Here is a 20053-nt window from a genome sequence, read left to right as displayed (position 1 = left end):
GGTCTTGGCTCCATCCTCTCAGAGCTTAGACGCTGCACATTGTACAAGACCCAGTTAAGCTTCCCTTCCTGGAGGTGGAGCAGGGGGCAGCTTCCTCTGTCCCCCGGCCTCCCTTGAGGCAGTAGGAGTAGCCGCCCTGCCTTTGACGGAGCTACTGCTGGTGCCCCCAGAAAGCCCAAAGCTGCTGCTGATGTCAGTATTTTGAGGGCACTTTCACATTTTTGGTGGGTGACAGTTCTGCGGGCTTGTCTCTTTTAGATGTCCTAGTTTGGAAGCAACAATTAAAATACTTGAGTCCCCATTTGATGTGATGGGGTTAGTGTTTCTGCATCTCATATCATGATCTAACCAGTGACCTGGACTAGAGTGGCAGTGGGTTACAGGGTGGATTTTTCTCACATTTTCATAGAAATTTGTGGAACTTGTTTCTTCAGAACTCAGCAAACACATTAATATTTTTGTTTTGATCTGAGACCAGTGGAACTTTCTTCTTAATAAAATTTCTGGCATTTAATTAAAAAGGCAAAAAAGAAAAAAAACAGGGTGGGGGTCGTGTGCCAGGAGGCCTCGGGACTGTTCTGAGATTTCTGGAAACTGCCTCGCAACAGATGCCCACAGAGTGGCTTCCTGGGAGCGTCCCAGGCCCGAGCTCAGGGAATGGGGCGTGTGGAGGGCCTCCAGGTCCTTCCTGCTGCTCACCACTGTCCTCGCTGCTGCCTCCCACCTCAGTCTGGGCCCCTGAGCACCCAGTGCCCGTGGCGCACCCAGGGTGTGTGGCACTGGTGCTGGGCACGGGAGGCCGGGGCACAGGCCCCTCCCCGTCGGGGAAGGAGTGGACGTTGTCCAGTCACCCTTAAGATGAGGTTGTGAGCTCCTGCCTTTTGCCTGTGTGGACGCCAGAGTGACACCTGCGAGTCTGCACTGTCACGTGATCATTGTCATCACAGGGAGAGGTATCGATGGGCCCTCATCCAGGTTTGGCTGCAGGGCCCAGAGCCAGGCGGTCTTCCTCGAGGACCCAGCCTCATGGCCCACTGCACTGCCTCCCTGAGCCGGGCAGGTGTGTGGGTCTGACCTGTCTCTGCCTCTGAAACCAGGAGCCAGATCCTGCAAATTCTCAGGATCCCTCCTGTCTGAAGACTCCGTTGCCCTGCAGGTGTCTCCAGCAAGCCTCAAGCCAGAGATCAGAGGGACAGGTCAGGAGCTGAAGTAGGGCACGCTGTGTCACCAAGGGCACCTGCAGCATCTCCTGAGGGCTGTGCGCCAGGCATGGCCCTAGAGCTGTCTCCAGAGAAACTGGCATGTGGTGTGTGCGTGTGAGCAGCATTCGTGTGAGTGCTTGTGACTGTGCATATGTGTGAGTGTGTGAGTGTGCCTGTGTGAGTGCTGGTGTGAATGAGTGTATGTGAGTGTGAGTGTATTCGAGTATGAGTGAATGTGTGTGTGAGTGTGCACAAGTGAACGTGAGTACGTGTGAATGCTGGTGTGAATGAGTGTGAGTGTGCCTTGTGTGAGTGTGCATGTGTATGTGCCTTTCTGTGAATGTGTATCTATGTGTGAATGTGTGTGTGTACTGGTGTGAGTGTAACCCTATGTGTGAGCGTGAGCACATGTGTGCACATGTACTGGTATGGCTGTGTCTGTGTGTGCATGTAAGTGTGAGAGCAAAAGTGAGTGTGAGCGTGTTTGGGTGGCTGACATGTTGGGAGTGAGTGGGTGCGGTGTGCGGGTGTACAGGGGTCCTGGCGTGATGGGTGAGTCTCTTCCAGACACGCTGCCCTCGCCGGCCCTGGTGCCAGGAGAGCGGCTGGGAATCGTGCTGTGTAGCCCTGGGAGAGCAGCAGCAGGGGCTCCCGCCTCGGGCGATGGTGGCAGGAAGCACAGGGTCCTTCCTCTGGGCCCTCCTCTGCTCTCTTCGGGGGCTGTGGCCTTAGGGCAGCATGACCTCAGCTCTTATGGCCAGTGGTGACAGCTGCACTTCCCGTGGGCCTCTACACTTCCCGTGGGGGGCCTTGGGGCGCTCACACACTGACCTGTTCTGGGGTGTCGAGAGCGTTGTCATCCTCGTGGGGACACGTGGCAGCCACGGCTCCTTGCAGAGACAGCACCTGTCTGAAACCTCACGCACAGGGAAGTGGCTTGCCGTTGGTCCAACTTTTCCTCTGCTGTTGGGCACCCCCAGTTAGGCTCTGGGGGGTTAGTTGTATTTTGTTCTGCCTCTGTGAATGTAAATGAGGATTGAGCCCCTGCCCCCGGCTCTGGGGTCCGTGTTCTTTGTTGTCACGGAGCTGTTCAGGGGCTGGCCACTATTGGGAGACACTGCCTGGTGCATTTGCTGGCCCTGGTGGAGGCCCTGCCTGGCACCCTGCTGACTGCTCTCCCAGTCTGGTCTTCAAAACCACACGCAGGTACAACGTTACAATTCTGGAACTCGGCGTCTGCCTTCTCTTGGTGCAGTGAAGAGAGGCCTCTGCTCTGAGGCGGTCCTGTCTGTGGCCCCCACAGGGGAGTGCAAGTTGCATACCAGCTGCCCTCGCTCGTTCCACCCATGTGCGATGCCAGCCCAGTCTGTGCCAGGCTCAGCCTGGGCCATGGAAAACAGGACTGCTCTTGACCCCAGGAGTCCCTGTGGCCCCCCCCTAGCTGTGAGCACGCAGTGGGCTACCATCAAGCTTGTCCACGCCCAGAGGAGCCTTGCTTCCCTGTCACGTGATGGACAACAAAACTTTCACCTGTTCACCAAAGGTTCTGCCTGCTCCGAGGCCAGGGGCACTGCCGTGGTGCTGCCCTGCATCTCAGAGGGCCAGGGGAGGAGAGGGAGGGAGACCCGGCCTGAGCCTGCGGCGGTGGCCAGGAGCCTGAGGCAGCTCCCGGGCCTGGGGCTGTCTCGAGGCCTGTCTAGCCTTGGCCAGCTTCCTCGGCCATCCTTGACTAATCCTTTTAATTGCTGCTCTCCAAAGTCCCTCTGCAGGGAACATTCAGCACAGCCATCTCTTCTGATTACTGCTTAATCCTGTTTTGAGTGATTTTAGCAAAGAAGGAAATTATTTGCTTCCTGCTTGAAAGAAAGCCATCATCAGAATGAGTACCATGAAGCACCGCTCATTTCCCCCCAGTGGACGGCACGCTGTGCTTTCCACGGCCAATGTGCGCTCACTGGGAGCTGTCCCGCCACCTCCTTGCCATTCACTCCCCTCTGCAACTGAGGGAAAAGCAGCCACCAGCAGGATCAACTGCTTGTAAAACCCATTGGTGTTAAAAAAACGTCCACCAACAGGCTGCTACAATCCTGTCGGTGATGTCTGCTGAGCAGTGAGGGACTCTCAGCTTATAAAGTCCTGGCTGTTTCTGGAAATGGCAAAATGTTTCTAAAAACATGTGACCAACTTTGAATCACAGAGTTTTTCTTTGGTCTACTTGAAGCAGAATGGACAGTGGCACCCGTGAGTCTGGGGCCAGGCACGCGCCCCAAGACTTGAAGGCAGGAATTAAATAAAGAGAAACGTGTCTGGATGTTCGTTGCAGCACCATCCACAACAGCCAAATGGTGGACACACCTGTGTCCATAGACAGATGATTGGACAAAGCATGGCCTGTCCATGCAAAGGGACATTTCTGAGTTCTGAAAAGCAGTGAACATCTGGTCCCGCTGTAGCGTGGACAAATGTTGAAAATGTTGTGATATGTGAAGGAACAGATGCAAAGTCCACATACTGTATGATCCAGAACAGTAAGTCCACAGAGAGAGTGTATTAGCTGCTCTGGGCTTGGGCAGGGCTGGAGGGACTGCCTCAGGTGCACACTTTCAGGGTGACACGGGTGTCCTGGTGCTAGGCAACATGCTTGCTGCAGTGATATTCTGTTTGCACCACACAGAGAATGTGCCAAGTGCCACCGAAATGTACCCCTTAAATGGCCAAGGTGGCAAATTTATGTCACATGTAGTTAGTTGGACCATGATAAAAAAATAATTTTGCATGTATTTTGAGGATTTAATAATCAAATAGTTAGAAATAGTGTCCAGAGTAAAATCTTAATAAGGCCACACAGGTATCTGCCTGACCTATAATTTAATCACAACCTAATGACATGAATGTACGGCCTGTGAGTGAGCACCGGGGGATGTCCACCTTGAGTTCCGCTCTCGGCAGAGTGACTGCAGAACTGGCAGCTTGGACAGGAGGGGTGGGGTGTGTCTTGGTATCTTTGGTTTGAGGAGCACAGGATGCACACAGCAGTTCCAAGTGACATTTAGGAGCAAGGAGGAGCCATGACTTTTCCATAGCTGGGCCCCTTGTGGTTGGGCATGTCTGTAGGCAGGTCTGCATGGCTGCTGCTCATGCTCACCAGGAGTGTGGACTGTGCCCGAGCAGACCTCCAGGATGAGGTGACTGACGGGTGGCCTGAGCGGCGTGGGGAGCTTGCTTTCCGACACTTCACAGGGTGACTGCAGACTTACTTGGAGGCACTATAACACAGACCCTGTGATTTCATGCTGCTATTGTCACTGTCTGCGCTGACTGATGGTCCGTAGTACTCTAGATGCAATCTTAGAATTTAATATCTAATAATCTCCAGGGCTACAGGTGTGAGAACTATCTAACCAGTGGCAAATATGAAACCTAGAGGCCTCAAGTTGTGCGGAAAAGTGACGTTTTCTTGACATACTCCAAGAGAGTTCAAATATTTGGAAATGGGTCCCCTGCTAGAGACCTGTGAGCCAGAGCCCAGGTTGCTTTTCCTCTTAGACAGTCAGCCATAGGCTCACTGAACAAGGAAGCAAACCTAGCACTGCTGTGAGTTTTCCTCAGCCAAAAGACTGCATTAGAACCTCGTGTTGCAGAGAGATGACCACCAGGCCAGAATGCAGGACAGATGGGAAGCAGAGGCCGGGTGGAGCGGAGGTCTTTGGACGGGCAGGCTGTAGCTCTGGGTGCAGCCCCAGTGGTACAGAGAGCCCAAGATAAGAGATGCAGAGACCTGGTAGAACTCAGAGCTGCCACAGACCTGCAGGACCCCCACTGGTGTGCCGGTGGCACTGTGTCCTTGCCAGTATCTATTCACCAGTGTCAAGGGGAGGAGCCTGTGAAGGTGAGGAGTGGAGACTGCGTGAAAAGGCATTGTTCAGACACTTGGCCGCTTTTGTCTCAGCCCCAAACATTTGCAAACACGGGGAAGCCATTCCTCCCAGGGCTGAACTCCAAAGGAGCTGTGTCCAGCTGTGGGCACAGGAAGCCAGGCGCGGGCTTGCTTGTGGTAGTGGCCCTGGGTGTGGAGCCTGGTGCTGAACAGCATGCCGTTGTCCACACAGTTTCCTGCCGGTTCCTTGGGCCCCCCTCACCTCCCAGGATGCGGAGAGGTCAGCGTGGCTGCTTGGAAGCCCAGGCCTTCCATCTGCCTGCTGGCATCTGAACTCCTCGCCAGGGTTGTGGTCCCTGGGATGGAACCATTCTGAGGGCAAGCTGTGGGGAGAAGTAGCTGGTCTGGAGTGTGTGCATCTTGCTGCTGACCTGCCCATCTTCACAGTATCCGCAGTTCTCTACAGGGGGTAGCACCTGCTGCTGCCCCGGGAGCCTGGAGGTTTCCTGAGTCCCTCCTGTCCCTGGGGATTCCAGCCTCAACAGCACCAGCAGCACCATGCCTTCTGCCGTCAAGTGCACTAGCTCACTGCTGCGTTTGGGGCAGAGCCTGGCCCTTTCCTGCTGGGTTTTTAGGATTCCTGGCAAGAGACAGAAACTTCCTGTGCACCTGGGACCCTGGGGACCTGGGAAGAATGGGCTGTGGCTCTTCCGCAAGGTGCTTTCAGCTTGGGCAGGCCCAGTACTCCACCTGCGTCAAAGTCCCTGTTCCCAGGAGGTGTTCAGCCTCCACTACTGCTCAAGGGCCCAGGTGGGCCCAGGTGGGTCTCCTTGGGCCTGAGGAGAACCTGACTGTGACTGGGGTCATCTTCAGGAAGCAAGGTCCACTTGCTGCCCACAGATGTGCTCAGGAAGCTGACTGAGCCTCAGTGTCCCTCTCATCCAGTGTGGAGAACGACCCTCTTCTCACTGCCTGGCCTTTGTCGGGCGGCAGGACTGTGAGGCGGGAGCATCCCTCTCACCGGGAAGCCCCTGCCAACCCGGTGCGTGTCTGCCTCTCGCAGCTCCCTGCCGGTGCGTAACCCTGTCTGTCCTTCCCTGCAGACGTCTCCAGGTGTGTGGCCGAAAGGAAGTACACCCAGGAGCAAGCCCGGAAGGAGTTCCAGCAGGTGTTCATCCCCGAGTGCAACGATGACGGCACCTACAGTCAGGTGACCACCCTGCTGGGGACGTGCCACCCGGGCGGTGAGGGCGGAGGGCGCCAGGAGGGCGGGCAGCTGGCGGAGCAGCGGCCAGGGTGCCCCGGGAGGCCTCCCATTCGCACCGCAGAAGTTTCTCCCCAAGGAGCCTTGTGTGCGCAGAGGGGGGCTGAACACGTCTGTGCCCCATCGGGCAGTGTCCAGCTCTGCTGCCCACGTCCACCCGTCGTTGCCTGAGAACCTGGCGTGGGCAGAGCCTCGGCCAGCCTCTTAGACCAGGGGAACGGCCGGGTTGTTCAGGTTCGGTTTCAGGTGACAGGGCGCATGCGCGGGGAAGGCAGGGAGCATGCGCAGCGTCAGAGCCAGGAGGGAGCTCCAAGACAGCCCAGCTGGCGGCCTGTGGCTGGAAGCTGACCAAGCCAGGCTTACCTATGGTCATGTCCTTAGCCAAGGGACGGTTGAGAGGCCAGGTCACCTTCAGGTGACAGCGTGGGATCCCTGTCTTACACCGCCATTTGACCACTGAGAGATGGGTATGGAGAGTGAGGGTGCCTCTGCTGGTCTGAGCAGGGCCTGAGCCTGGTCCTGGAGGCCAAGGAGGCTCCCTGGAGGAGCACCCTCCCGCAGCGCTCCACCGCCGACAGGCTCCCGCCTGCCCAGGCCTCAGTTTCCCCATTGCAGGGTGAGGGTTGTGCTGCGGCGTCTGGACGGTAAAGGGCAGTTAGGTCCTTCACAACAAAGGTGCCCAGCACCCTCATCCCTCTAAGATCTGCAAACCCTGCCACCCACCAGGGAGTCACCTTAAGTGGCACTGGCTATCCCAGGCCTCTGAAGTGACTCCACTAACATGGAGCTGGCCTCTCAAGCCGCCAGCTCTGCTCCTGTGTCCAAGGATTGCTCACCACCTGTCCTTTGTCTGCAGGTCCAGTGCCACAGCTACACGGGGTACTGTTGGTGCGTCACGCCCAATGGAAGGCCTATCAGCGGCACGGCTGTTGCCCACAAGACGCCCAGGTGCCCGGGTAGGTCTGATCCAACCTCCGGCTCTGTGGAAATCAGTTGCCTCTTCTGGCTGTCTTCTTTACGCCTGCTTGTAATTCAAGAGGAAAGCCAGTTTGGTGGAACCCTGAGTGATAGTGAGAAGGGCTCAGGCTACTTGACAGCGTGTTGGAGGGAAGAAAAGCGGAGGTGCTTGTGCACACACTCAGGGCGGAGGAGAGCACTCCCAGGAAGGCCTCCCTGGCCTGAGCCATGGGAGGGAGGGACCATGACTGGGAAATGTCAGTAACCAGAGACTTTAGTCACCAGTGGAAACGACGCAGAGCTTACTTTGGCCACGAAGGTGAAAACTTCTGGTCTTGTATACATAGGTTTTTCAGAGAGAAAGTGGCTCATTCTTCATCGGCGAATTTCCAGAGGGTTTATTTGTGTTATTTTATTACTCATAAAAGGGCTTGATGTAAGAAAATTAGCAGGATAATAATCTGTGAAATGCTTTCTTTTCCATTAATATTTTACCAAAAAGGTTGTAAATGATTCAGATCATTTTTACTTGAAAATGGTCTATAGCCCAAGTTTGGTTAATTTGCTGGGGAAATCTATAAGTTTCCTTGAAAAAAAATCTCATATCTAGCCTTCAAAATTCTTACATTCTACATATGAAAATAGGTAGAACTATCATCATATGATCAAATAAAGTAGCAAACATTTCCCCCAACTTTTCATGTAAAACATTGAAACAGTTGCACTTAGAGTTCACTTTTAGACTTCTTTTCTAGTTAAGGACAGGCACTTTCTAGCTGGGAGTTCTGTTCATGCTCAGGGGCTTAGGAAGAGTCCCAGCCCCCAGAGTGCAGGCTGGAGCTCACGATGGCATGGCCTCACGGGAACGATGCAGCTGCATATCGAGCAGCGTGAACCTCAGGACCTCACGTGGCAGGTCTCACGTGGCAGGTCTCTCGTGGCAGGTCCCATGTGACAGGTCCCGTGTGGCTTGTGCTGTGGAATTGAATTACGGGTATTTCCCAAAGCTGCTTTGTTACCAAAGGCCTCAAAAGAGCTGGACAAAGTTTGAGTGAGCTCCCATTGACATCTAGTCGTTCTTTCATGGACTCCTGGAGGAGGCCAGGGGAGGAACTAAGAGGCTGTGCTGGGGCGGCCTCTGTGAGCCTTTCTGGCTCCGCACCTCCCCCTGCGTCAGCTTTCTGGGTGGAGTCTTCCCTCCTGGAGGGGAAGCGGGGAGGAGTGTCTGTTGCTGGGGTGGCAGGGAGGTTGTCTGAAAAATCAAGTAGTGCATGGAAGAACTTTCCCGGAAAACCGTGTGCACAGTTGGCTGAACGGCGTACGATGTGCAGCACAGCCGGCCCACAGCCTGCTGGCTCTCAGTTCCCAGCCAGCTGTCACTAGCACTCGGCTGCAGCAACTTCTCCGTCTTTCACTGATCCTATAGATGTTTTGGTCTGAGAAGTGGATTGGGAAAGAGAGTATTCTGTGCTTTTGCTCTAAAGGCCTGGTATTTACTGTGTGGAAATGCTACCGGTAGGAAGCAAAGACGGTAAAAGTGCGGTCCACAGGGCACTCTCCCGGAACTCACGCTCCTACAAGGCAGTCGCACCTTTTCGGGTGCCTGGTGTGGCTCTGTGGCTGCTGCCCCTGTGAGGTGTGACTCCTGGTTGGGATGAGTAACCTGTTCCCCGACTCCAGAGAGCAGCGGAACATCCCTCTATTCCCCCGAGAGCTCCAGGCTTTCATTCTGCCAACTTGGGTGGGAGGGCAGGTGCAGCGCCAGCTCCTTTGGGAGCTTCATGGAGTTTGGGGGACTCTCTCCCTCTCTTTTCTCAAAGATTTGAAGTCTAACTGCAGGGGACAGGAACAAAGCCTACCACAAAAGGACTTTTTCTCCAAGGGAGGATTCCTACAGCTAACCTATTTTCTACTATCGGGAAATCGCTTCAGGTTTTTTATCTCATCTCTGTTCTGTAACCCTGCACCCTGGCCAAGAGCTTATTCCTGGCCCGAGAACAAAGTGCTTTACAATATTAAAGCTGAATCGACATGCAGGAATTTTTAATATCACAGTATCCAAAGACTCTTCATATAGAGCTTCGTCTGGGTTATGTCTTTGAAGTGGTCTGTGGGCTCTCGTTATGGGAGAGGGGTAGAACAGCATAGCTGGTGCCCACCATGGGTGCCACCCCAACCCGTTCTCTCACCAAGGGCCAGGCACAGGTGCTGGCTGGAGGTCTTGTCCAGCCTGCCACAGCTGCATGGGATGTGAGTGGTCCCTTCTCACAGCTGAGGAAAGAAAGCCATTATTTGTCCCTAACAAGATTCATAACATCAAACTTTGTAACTTGGTTTAAGTATTGAAGCACTTGCACTGCCCACTCCCCCAGGGCCGAGGAGGTCCGTGGTCTTACCCACTGCCCACCTCCGCTCAGGCAGAGCCTGATTGCTCATCCCACCATGTCTGCTTTGGTGTCAGGGAGACCAAGATGTTGATGACGGAGGATCCCGGCTTGGACTGAGTAATTTCAATACGTTGTTGATGCTGACTTAACTCTGATTCCTACATTTTCCTACTTTGCCCAAGGTACTGGCCACTGTCTGATGCACAGAAGGCCACGTCTGCAGCAGAGTTCCCAGTGATTGCTGAGCAGTCCTGCTAACGAGCAGCTGGTTGGGGTCCTGTTTCTCACTAATGTGTCTCTGGCACTAAGCGGAGGACCCCACCTAGCCGAGGACATTGAAGAAACATCCAGAACAATTAATCCACAAATGTTGAAGTCAGCAAGAAGCTGCAGTTGGTTTCTGACCTCTCTCAAGTATATCTTTATAAAAATTACTAAAATGGAAAATTGTAACTACTTTGATTAAAAACTTGCTTTTTAAAAAAATCATCTCCTCAGCCAGGCACAGTGGCCACAGCTGCAATCCCAGAGGCTCAGAAGGCTGAGGCAGGAGGATTGAGGGGCCCTAAGCAACTTAGCAAGACCCTGTCTCAAAGTAAAAAATAAATGATAATATTAATAATAATTTTTAAAAGGACTGGGGAAGTGGCTCAGTGGTTAAGTACCCCTGGTTCAATCCCTGGTACCAAAACCACCAAACAACCAAACAAACAATGAAACAGAAAAACAAAACAAAATCATCCTTCAAAATGGCCGTTTCTCTGGGTCTAACACTTCTCTTCCTTAAAATGTTAGTTATTAAAATTTTAATAAATATTAATAAAGAAAAGCATGAACAAATAACTCCAACAAGAAGTAGAAAATGCACTAAAAACTCAGTCTTTGCAGCCTGTGAATCTGGATTTTTACCTGTGGTTTGCAATCCCGTGAGGTGCTTCTATAGGAAAGTATACATCCCTGGCACTCCTCTCATGTGTTCTCAGAGGTCGAGGACGTGCCCATTTTGTCCTCCATGAGGTGGCTGTGATCAGGAGCAGCCCCAGAGGGTCAGCCCACTCTGCAGTGGAAGTTGTGGGTGGTTTTGAAGGTGTTTAATTTATAAGAATTTCCTAAGACACTGGCTAGATATAAGGCAGCGAGCAAAGTGTGGTGGCCGCCCTGCAGAGGGGCTCTGCAGCCTGGGGGTCAGAGGACCCTCCTCCACCTGTGGGGAGACCTGCATCTGAGCAGCCTGTGGGCTCATCTGATCCTCCTCCGAGCGGGCCTCTGTCCTCTGTCCTGGTCTTCACATCTCACTTGTGGTCATCCCACTGACAGAAAATATTTTTCCATTCAGGAAAAATGTTTCTTTTCTTTTGGGAAGAAGTACTTTTCCATGTGTAATAGTCACATTTTTGATTGTCTGCCTTCTTACTCTACTTCATAGTATGTGTGATTTGGTGTCTGATTTGTGATTTGAATGTCACGTGCATCTAATAGAGTACTCCATGAATCATCCCTAATGACACCAGTCCACAGATGGCTTCAGCCTCCGCTTCCTAGTATTTAATAACTCTTTCTAAGAGATAGAGGGCTTTTTAGAAGTGAAGGGTCCCTGTCTGTGTAGCTCATCTGAAGAAAAATGGCTGTGTTTTATTCAGCCCTGCATTGCTGTGACCAGAAGACCCGATGAGAATGACGGGACGAGGCGCAGTCTCTGTTGGCTCTTGGCTTCAGAGGTTCGGTCCGTGGCCTGCGGACCCGGCAGCTCTGGGCTCCCGAGGAGGCAGAGCATCATGGGAGGGCAGGGAGGAGGAAGGCAGAGCTCTGCACACCAGGGACAAAGCATAGACCCCGAGGTACGACCCCGTGACCCTCCTCCAGCCACACCCCTCCTGCCATCATCACCACCCAGTTAATCCATGAAGTGGACTGAAGCATGGATTGGGTTTAAGGCTCTCGTAGCCCGATCATTTCACCTCTGAGCATTCTTGGCTTGCTTCACAAGTGAGCTTCTGGGGACTCCTCACATCTAAACCATAACAGCCTCGGTCTCTCTGGAGGTTTTATGCACGGGAAAACAAGCATAGGCATTTTTTAGATTAATTTTTTATTTACATATGACAGCAGAATGCATTACAATTCTTATTGCACATATAGAGCATAATTTTTCATATCTCTGGTTGTATACATAGTATATTCACACCAATTCGTGTCTTCATACCTGTACTTTGGATAATAATGATCATCACGTTCCACCATCATTAATTACCCCATGCCCCCTCCCTTCCCCTCCNCCCCATGCTCCCTCTCCCTATCCCACTATGGGTCAGCCTCCTTATATCAGAGAACACATTTGGCATTTGGTTTTTGGGATTGGCTAACTTCACTTAGCATTATCTTCTCCAACGCCATCCATTTACCTGCAAATGCCATGATTTTATTCTCTTTTACTGCTGAGTAAAATTCCATTGTGTATATATGCCACATTTTTTTATCCATTCATCCACTGAAGGGCATCTAAGTTGGCTCCACAGTTCAGCTATTGTGAATTGTGCTGCTATAAACATGATGTGGCTGTGTCCCTGTAGTGTGCTGTTTTCAGTCCTCTGGGTATAGACCTAGGAGAGGGATAGCTGGTCAAATACAAATGCTGCTGCTTTTTTTTTTTTTTTAAACAAGCATCTTTTGTTTTCTTTCCTGTGTGTAACTACGGAGTCAGGTGTGGGGGGACTTTTGAGGACCCTAAACTGTGTGACCCTCTTACAGGCTGACTGCTGCACTGAGGCTTCTTCTAACTTAAAGAATGTGAAGCTTTTACTCTTAAACCCAGTGTGTGTAAGACAGGCTGGGGAGCAGGGGCCGTCTCCTAATGGCTCCCGACTTGTGTAAGGGGAAATTCATGGGAAATTTCTCCTTTCACGACTTTAGAGAAGGAAGTCCTTGGATTGGGGACGATCAGGGGCCTCACCTGTGGGTAGTGGGTGCAGAACATTCCTTCTGCCCTGTGCGCTTCTAGCCAGGAGTCCAGGCTACTTCACACCAGGATCACTAGAGAAGGGAGACCCCTGGAGCGAAGGCCAGCCCTGTGAAGCCCTCCACATCCACCATGGCCCCAGAGGCTCACTGGGAGACTGGCTGGACTGGGTTTGGCTTCTGCATCTGCAGAAACGGCAAATCGCCGCCGGAGTCCAAGCTGGGTGCACGATGAGAAGGAGCCGCCCCTGCGTGGGGGAGACCCCCGTAACAGACAGAAGACGAGAGGACAGAACTGGGTCACTGGTTGTTGCATGGTGACGAGCACCCGCTGGACCTGGCTCCAGCAGGGAGGTCAGTGTGCCTTAGGACCCTGCTTGACAAGCCCCGACGGTGGCCTGGCCCTGACACAGAGGTTTTGCCTCCTGACAAGTCTCCACGTGGTGCCGTCCATGGGCCCAGCCCCTCCTGCAGAGGGCATGGGTGAGGCCAGGGCCCCACATGGCTGCCCAGGCCACAGTGTGTCCACCCAGGTGAGCAGTAGGGATGGCCACCTGCATGCTGTGAGAGGCCTGCTGTTGGCAAGGACCTGGGACTGCCTGTCCCTCCTCCAGCTGACCACCTGCTGGGAACCAGGTGGCCACACCAGCCCCTTGCCACCTGACTGATTTGCTCCACCCCGTTTGGTATCTCACGGCAACTGGGTCAGTCAGAAGTCACCGTGGGCTGCAGGACCCTGCTGCCTTGTGGCCTGAGCATCCACATAGGCCTGGGTGAAGCTGACCTGCTGTGTGACCTGGTTGTCCCTGGAGCAGGCAACGTGGACACTTCTAGTCCCTGTGCCTTGAAGATTATGAACGTTCAGGAAACGTAAATAAACCATGCTCTGCCAAGCCCTCTGGGGCTCAGAGTGGAGTGGACAGCATCTTCCTCTGTGGGTCACTGACTGCTGGCCAGGGCAGGCTTAGGATTGGGATCTGGTACAACTTCCCTGAGTTTGGGAACAGGGAGGTGGCACCTTCTGGGTCTGCATGTGTGGAGTCTGCCCTGACCCTGGGGGCCTCCTGCCCCATGGAGGAGATGTCGAGGACAGGAGTGGGGAGGAGTGGCAGGCGCGTGGGTCCCTGGCCTCCCTCACGGGCCTGGCTCTGACCCCTGCAGAGGCCGCTGGCGAGCCCAGAGGCTTGGGCCACAGAAGCTTGCCAAGTGCTGCCGGTTGTCGTGTGAGCCTTCTGTCCTTTGCTGCCCCGTCCAGGAGGCAGAGTGTCTGCTTAGGTCTTTGCAGGTACTGACCAAGCTTCTCTGAGAACCCGGGCTGCTGTCCTGGCGTTGTCCTGGCTCTGTCCCACGGAACTGTGTGGGTCTTGAAGAGCTCTGGGTCCTACTGTGGCCAGCTGCCATGCTTCAGCATGCGTGGAAGGATCTCTCAGAGTGAATGAGGGTGGCTCTGTGTCAGCTCCACGATGCCTACCAGCCACACCGCCCCAGCGCCCTGGGGGACCCAGCCAGGCACAGGGGTCCTGTCTACCCACTATCACAGGCCGAGAGTGCATCCTTGTCGTGTCTCAGGTGACACAGTGAAACTCAGGTGAACTCAGAAACCTCCCCTTTGTCTCAGGCCCACGTGGCTGGGATGTCTGACCCTGTGAAGTTTGTGCTTCCCAGCCTGGTCAGGGCCAGGGAGTCTGAGTGAACCACGGACCTTTCCTATCGCCCCTTATGTCCATTTCAACACTGGAAACTGACCAGGCTTCCTCTCCTTCCTCCCCTGGCATGGATCCCTAAGTCAGGGCACCAGGGCCTGAGATCATGGAGGTGACGTGCACCAACCTCTTCCATCTGCTGGGATCTGACTTAGTTCTAGAATATCCTTCCTGATGCGCAAGAGGCGTGTGATCGGGTGGGGCTGACCCCACTTGATCCACCCATCCCCCAGTACCAGTGTCTGCCTCGGACGAGGCATTAGTGCTGAATGCAGAGCAGCTGTCCCCAGGAGCCATCTCCTGCCAGACCAGGCTGGTCAGGGGAGAGGAGAGGAGCTGCCTGACCGGCATGTGTGACCCACAGTGAGGAGGGGCCAGGAGGCCTGCTGTCAGGGCTGTGGGACAAGCCAGGCTGGTCCAGTTTCCAAACTGCTTTGAGGTGAATGTCACTGGGTCTCTCCTCCAGGCACCTGGGAGGTGAATGGGGCAGGCAGTTTGCTGCCTTTTTTCATGAGACAATCAAAGCCCAATGGCTCCCGCTGACTTCTCGGGTCCTTTGATGAGTGGCTCTGTGGGCCCACTGGCTCTTGTGACTCTGCCCAGTGCTGTGCTGGGCAGTTCTGTCCTCTGTGTTTCTTGCGCAGTCCTCTCGGGCTCTCCTGTGCACCCCTGCGGGTCCACACCTGGGAGCCAGCCAGCTGGCTAACGTCCAGCAGTGCATCAAGGGCCAGGGCAGGCCTGAGGGCCAGGCTCTTCATGGGCCCCCGTTGGTTTCTGCTGTGGGCTGTGGTCCTGTTGGGAGTTGTGTCTGCGGTGTCAGCAGATGATGCAGAGGCAGGGCCTGCACCCTCTGTGGTCTCCTTCCCACCGTCCTCTCTAGCCTGCTTCTCTGGTGCCCGCTCACCACCTATCTTCTGCAGAGGGGCCCCTCTGACTTCAGACCGTGTCGTCTCCCGAGGGCAGCAGACCTCCTGGGCCAGCTCTGCTGCTCACTAGCCAGGTGCCCTCCTGGGCCACAGTCCCTCCTCTGTGGAGTGGCATGGGCAGGCTGTCTCTGCACTGAGAGACCCAAGGCATGCAGACTGCTTATGACAGAGACCAGTGTGCCCTAAGAACTACCTAGGCAGGAGCTGGGCATGCTGGACTGTCACTGGACATTATCATTTGATGCCATCTCCCCAAACCTGACTGACTGTCCAGTGGTGAATTCCTTGCACACAAGGGATGCATGTGGGACCGTGGGTGAGAGACCATGGCAGTGGGGCTGGGGTGATGTGGCCACTGTGGCCCTGCTGTGGTGCCTGCTTTCCATGGCTTGGTCGAGCGGAGATGGCACGGGTCCTCCACCCCAGAGGGCAGCTGGACTTTGTGTGGCTCTATGACCTAAGCAGACGTTCAACATTGTGCACTGGTTTCCCTCCAACTTGGTTTTACAGACGAGGACACGGAGGCAGGGAGAGCTGAAGGGGCCCCTAGGCCCTGGGCCAGGAGCTGTGGCGTGTGCTCTGCTGAGCATGCTCCCTCTCTGCGCACAGGCTGTCTGGCCTCAACACAAGCTTTCAGGTCACTTTCCTGCTGTCCTGGTTAGAGAAAGAGAAGGCAGGAGCAGCCAGCACCACTGAGAAGGGCCAGGAGCAGAAATGCCTCTCTGTTGGGAAGAACGTGTCCCTCACCATCCCTCTGAGCTCTCAGCCCCAAAGCAAAGGCTAACGTGTCCATGTGCCCAAGGAGTGTGAGTGCAGCAGGGCAGCTCTCTCGCTGGCTCAGCTCTGGGGAGCCGTCCCTTCCCCAGCTGAAAGAGGCCTCCCTGTCCTGGTTGGCCCCCGGGACCCCCACTTCCCCTGTCACCGCCTTGGTCTCCTTGCTTGTTGTTAAAGTGCATCTAGTGCTGAGTGAAGGAGCCGTCTTAGGCCTCTGACTCTCAGCAGCCTGTGGCCACTCAGCTGGGCCGTCTGGCAAGCGCTCGTCACTGCTGGGTTTGAACCGAGCCTTCAGAACCACAGGCCTGGAGAGCTCATTGCCCCTGCTCAGGGCTTGGAGGCTTCCTCGCGTGTGCTTCGTGGAGTCTTTCACGGGAAACTCATACCCGGAGTGCTGAAGAGCCACCCCTTCCTGGGCATGAAGTGGCACAAAAGCTCAGAAATGGGGGACTCCAGCTGTGGCCTGGCTGGTCTGAGGGTGTGGCTGAGTGGGGTCTTCCCACCTGTGAACGGAGGTCGGCCTGGAAGCTGCCCACTGGCCCAGCGTCTCAGAACGCGTGCCGACCGCCGAGGGTCATGCTCATCACTCCTGTCCTGGCCCTCTGCTGGAACCCCGCCAGTTGGCGCCCCTGGGAGTTCAGCAGACCCTGCCTCCAGGAAGGGCAGAGGGGAAGGGCCTTGTCCTTTTGGCTCTGGACTCAGGCTAGTTTCCATAGCTGTGCTGTGTGCAGAGAGCGGTGTCCACGTCCCTGCAGCCAGGACGCTGCAGGGCAGGCTGCGCAGGAAGGCCAGAGTCCTGTCCCGAGGCACCGGGACCCTGAGGAGATGCACCGTTGGACCCACATCCAAGTCCTGAGTAGCAGTGTGGACCCAGGGCATGAGGTCCAGGAAGGATGCTCGATTCTGCCGGGAAGTTCTTTCTTGCACATGAACAGGAGATAGGACTGTTTTTGCATGGATTTGTTGAAGTAAGTGCTGGCTGAACGTGGGGCCTGCTGGCCAACTGCAACACTGTGGGAGGTGGAGAAGGCTGCCTGGCCGCCTCTGGTCAGACTTCAGTTCATACCCTCCTGTCTGCAGATCACAAGAAACATTCTTAATTCAGTCGAGGAACACTCTCATGGGGGTGGGTACTTCTTATTGGGCATGTTTATATTTCAGTCAAAGTCAAAACCCACGCACTAATGTTCAGAAATATTACTGAAATTTTGTCATTTCCAGTCAAAGGAAGGAAATTGCTTTTGAGTCACTGCAGCAGCATGTGATGAACATAAGCTGACGAGTAAGAAGCAAGCTCTTCAAATCTGGCTCTGTGAAGAAGTGGCACACGGAGGGGCCAGCAAAGCTGTCTGCAGGCCAGGAGGCCCCCAGGGGCAGTCCCTCCCCACGAGGAAGCCTGGTGCTCCGAGCCTGGAAGTGCTGCCCCAGTTAACCAAGCAGCCAGGCAGCTGGCGGGAAGGGTCCTCAGCCAGTGCCTAAAAGTGGTGACCACCAGCCAGACCAGGGGTCCTGTGCCTGTCCACACACTGGCAGCTCTGAGTCTCACAGACAGAGCTCACAGACAGCTGTCCACCTCCCCAGGCTGTGCTGGCTGATTCAGGCCCTCCAGAGAGGAGGCGCTGGGCTGGCTGCGTCCCAACTGGTCCTGTGGAGTGGAGCTCCCACAGTGACCCGGCACCCGGGAGCTGAGCTGCCGTCCCCGCCGTCCCCCTCAGCCAGGAGGGCGGCTTGTGCACTTCCTGGCACCTGTTGCCCCACCCAACAACGTCCTAGTCCCCTCTTCAGTGCAGACGCTGGTCTGCATTTCAGTAGCACATTCAAAATGAAAAAAGAACACTTTCAAGTTCTGAGATGTTTTTGCTAAGGAGATCACCCAGCACAGGAGGATGGTAGTTCTAAGTTAATCTGAACGGAATTTTAAAAAAATGCTTTGAGTAGGTTTAGTAATGATGAGTGACAGGAAGCACTTACAGCAGTTTTGATCCCTTGTAAAGGAAGATCCACACGGTCCTCTCCTCTTCTCGCCTTTGTGATACAGACCTGGCAGTATCGCCTAAGTGTCAAAGCTCCTTGTGACAAATTCCCATGTCCTCTGATCCTCTCAAAAGGTCCTTCTTCAATTTTCTTCTCTATAAATCTGATTCAGGCGGATGCAAGGGCTTTAAATTGTCTTTAGTTAATTACTTAGTTAACTATTATCTTTAGTTACTTATTTTTAAAACCATCTCCTCTGCTGCCTCCCTTGCCTGAGGTATGGTCCCTGCTTAGAAGGTCACTGTGGCCTTCTGGGGAGAGAGGCTGGACGCAGGACTGGCAGCCCTACATGCACCTCCCAGTCCAGAAACAGAACCCCGTGTGGCCTGAAGGCCATCTCTTTGTGGCTGTGGCTCCTCCGCATACCAGAAAATTGTAGCCCTTACCTATAAAGTGCCAAGGCATTGTGAATTTGTTAAATGAGGAAATAGCTGCTCACCTAAATTATTGATCACCATTTGGTGACCAGAAATAATTTCATTTTTTATTTTTCTCTTTTAGGTTCTGTAAATGAAAAGTTGCCTCCACGGGAAGGCACAGGAAAAACAGGTAACTATCTTAACATCAATTTTCATGATGATATTTCGTATCTAATCCAGTTGGTGCCTTGAAGTGACTTCTCAAGTTGAGACTTAAACATGTATTAGTAATGGTAATGGAGCTGAAATAGTGGTCAGTTCTTGATTTGTTCAACAGACATGTGGTCAGTCTTGGGGTTGCAGTCACCCTGTGGCTATGGTGCACATCCCTGGCCAGCCCTGGGGTCCACCTCGGGGCTCCTGCCCTGACTGTATCAGAACTGCTGCACTGTGTCCCTGGGAGGACTCTAGGGAGGGGCCAGTTCAGGCTTGGGCTCCGGCTCCAGTCACTGTGGTCTCACCCCTCCTGCGCAGGGCCATTAAGCTCCTTCCTTAAGAACCACTCCTTGGCCAGGGTCAGCTTCCAGGGGCTGCAGGTGCCTCTGTGGCTACCAGGGTGGTGGACCTCATCCCAGGCCCCCTTTCTGGTTTCATCTTCTCCAGGTTAAATGAAATCAGACTTTGACTTTCTTTCCCTGATCTGGGTTATTATGATGAACCTGTAGCAAAGAAGAGTAACGTAAAGACAAACGGACCCTGGTGTATCCAACCCCATTCCTGAAACATACATTGAAACTCTGACAGGCTCCGTCCCTCCCTGGAGGAACATTTGTCAGGTGTTTGCTTTTGTAAGACAAAGGTGGCCACCTGGTCACCTCCAGCTGCCCAGAGACCACTCGATGGGGATGGGCGGGAGGTGGTTGTGTGGACACGGACACAGTCCCTGGGAGATGGAGCTCTCGGTGCAGGAAGAGCGCCCGTTCGTTTTCCAGCTGTCGCAGTGACAGGCAGAACGGGGTCCTGGCTTGACAGGTCTGCGAGGGGAAGAAGGGACAGGCACACTGAGCACTGGAGTGAGGGTCTGGATCTGCATCTGTGAGATTTTGGTGGTCGTCAGACTGAAGGTTGGGGAAAAGGAAGTGGCAATGTTCATGCTTCTAGAAGTCAATCAAACGCTGAAGAGGGAGGGGCAGGAGAGGGAGGATCCGGCTCAAGGACGGCTTTCCTCCTGATCCTTAGGATTCTAGATGCTCATGGAACCCACTGTGGGGTCTTCCCAGGGAATTGGTGTGTGGGCACGAAAATGAACTGAAGCCCCCAGCCAGAAGACAGGCCTTTAACAGAAGGAAAATGGGGAACCCAGCCGCTGAGACCACTGACTCATGTCCTCGGGTTGCATTGGCCCCACAGGGCTTGTGCTGACACAGAGCTGCTCAGGGCAGCACAGGACAGGCTGCGGGTGCCTGGGGTCTGCCCCCCAGCCACACCCCCACCCCTCACCTCCCTCGCCCTGGGCAGCCAGCAGCCCGTAGATGGCAGGGACCCCATGAGTCTGGGGACAGCTGGAGGGCCCAGAGTGGCAACCTGCTTAGACCTCCGCATCTGACTGCCGTCG

At 54.3% G+C, this 20053-nt stretch overlaps 1 protein-coding gene across 3 annotated transcripts in view; it reads left to right on the top strand.

The window, feature by feature from the left end:
• Positions 1-20053, top strand: part of Smoc2 (SPARC related modular calcium binding 2) — a 112217-nt gene that overhangs the window by 23174 nt on the left and 68990 nt on the right. For all 3 annotated transcript variants that reach the window (XM_048805787.1, XM_048805786.1, XM_048805784.1), the window contains exons 3-5: positions 6183-6289; positions 7200-7299; positions 18581-18628. In XM_048805787.1, coding sequence (XP_048661744.1) covers positions 6183-6289; positions 7200-7299; positions 18581-18628 — 255 coding nt within the window. The remainder of the gene's footprint in view (positions 1-6182; positions 6290-7199; positions 7300-18580; positions 18629-20053) is intronic.

This window comes from Marmota marmota, unplaced genomic scaffold (assembly GCF_001458135.2).
Source record: "Marmota marmota marmota unplaced genomic scaffold, marMar, whole genome shotgun sequence".
Taxonomy (NCBI): Eukaryota; Metazoa; Chordata; class Mammalia; order Rodentia; family Sciuridae; genus Marmota; species Marmota marmota.
This window is presented reverse-complemented; position numbering and strand designations above follow the sequence as displayed.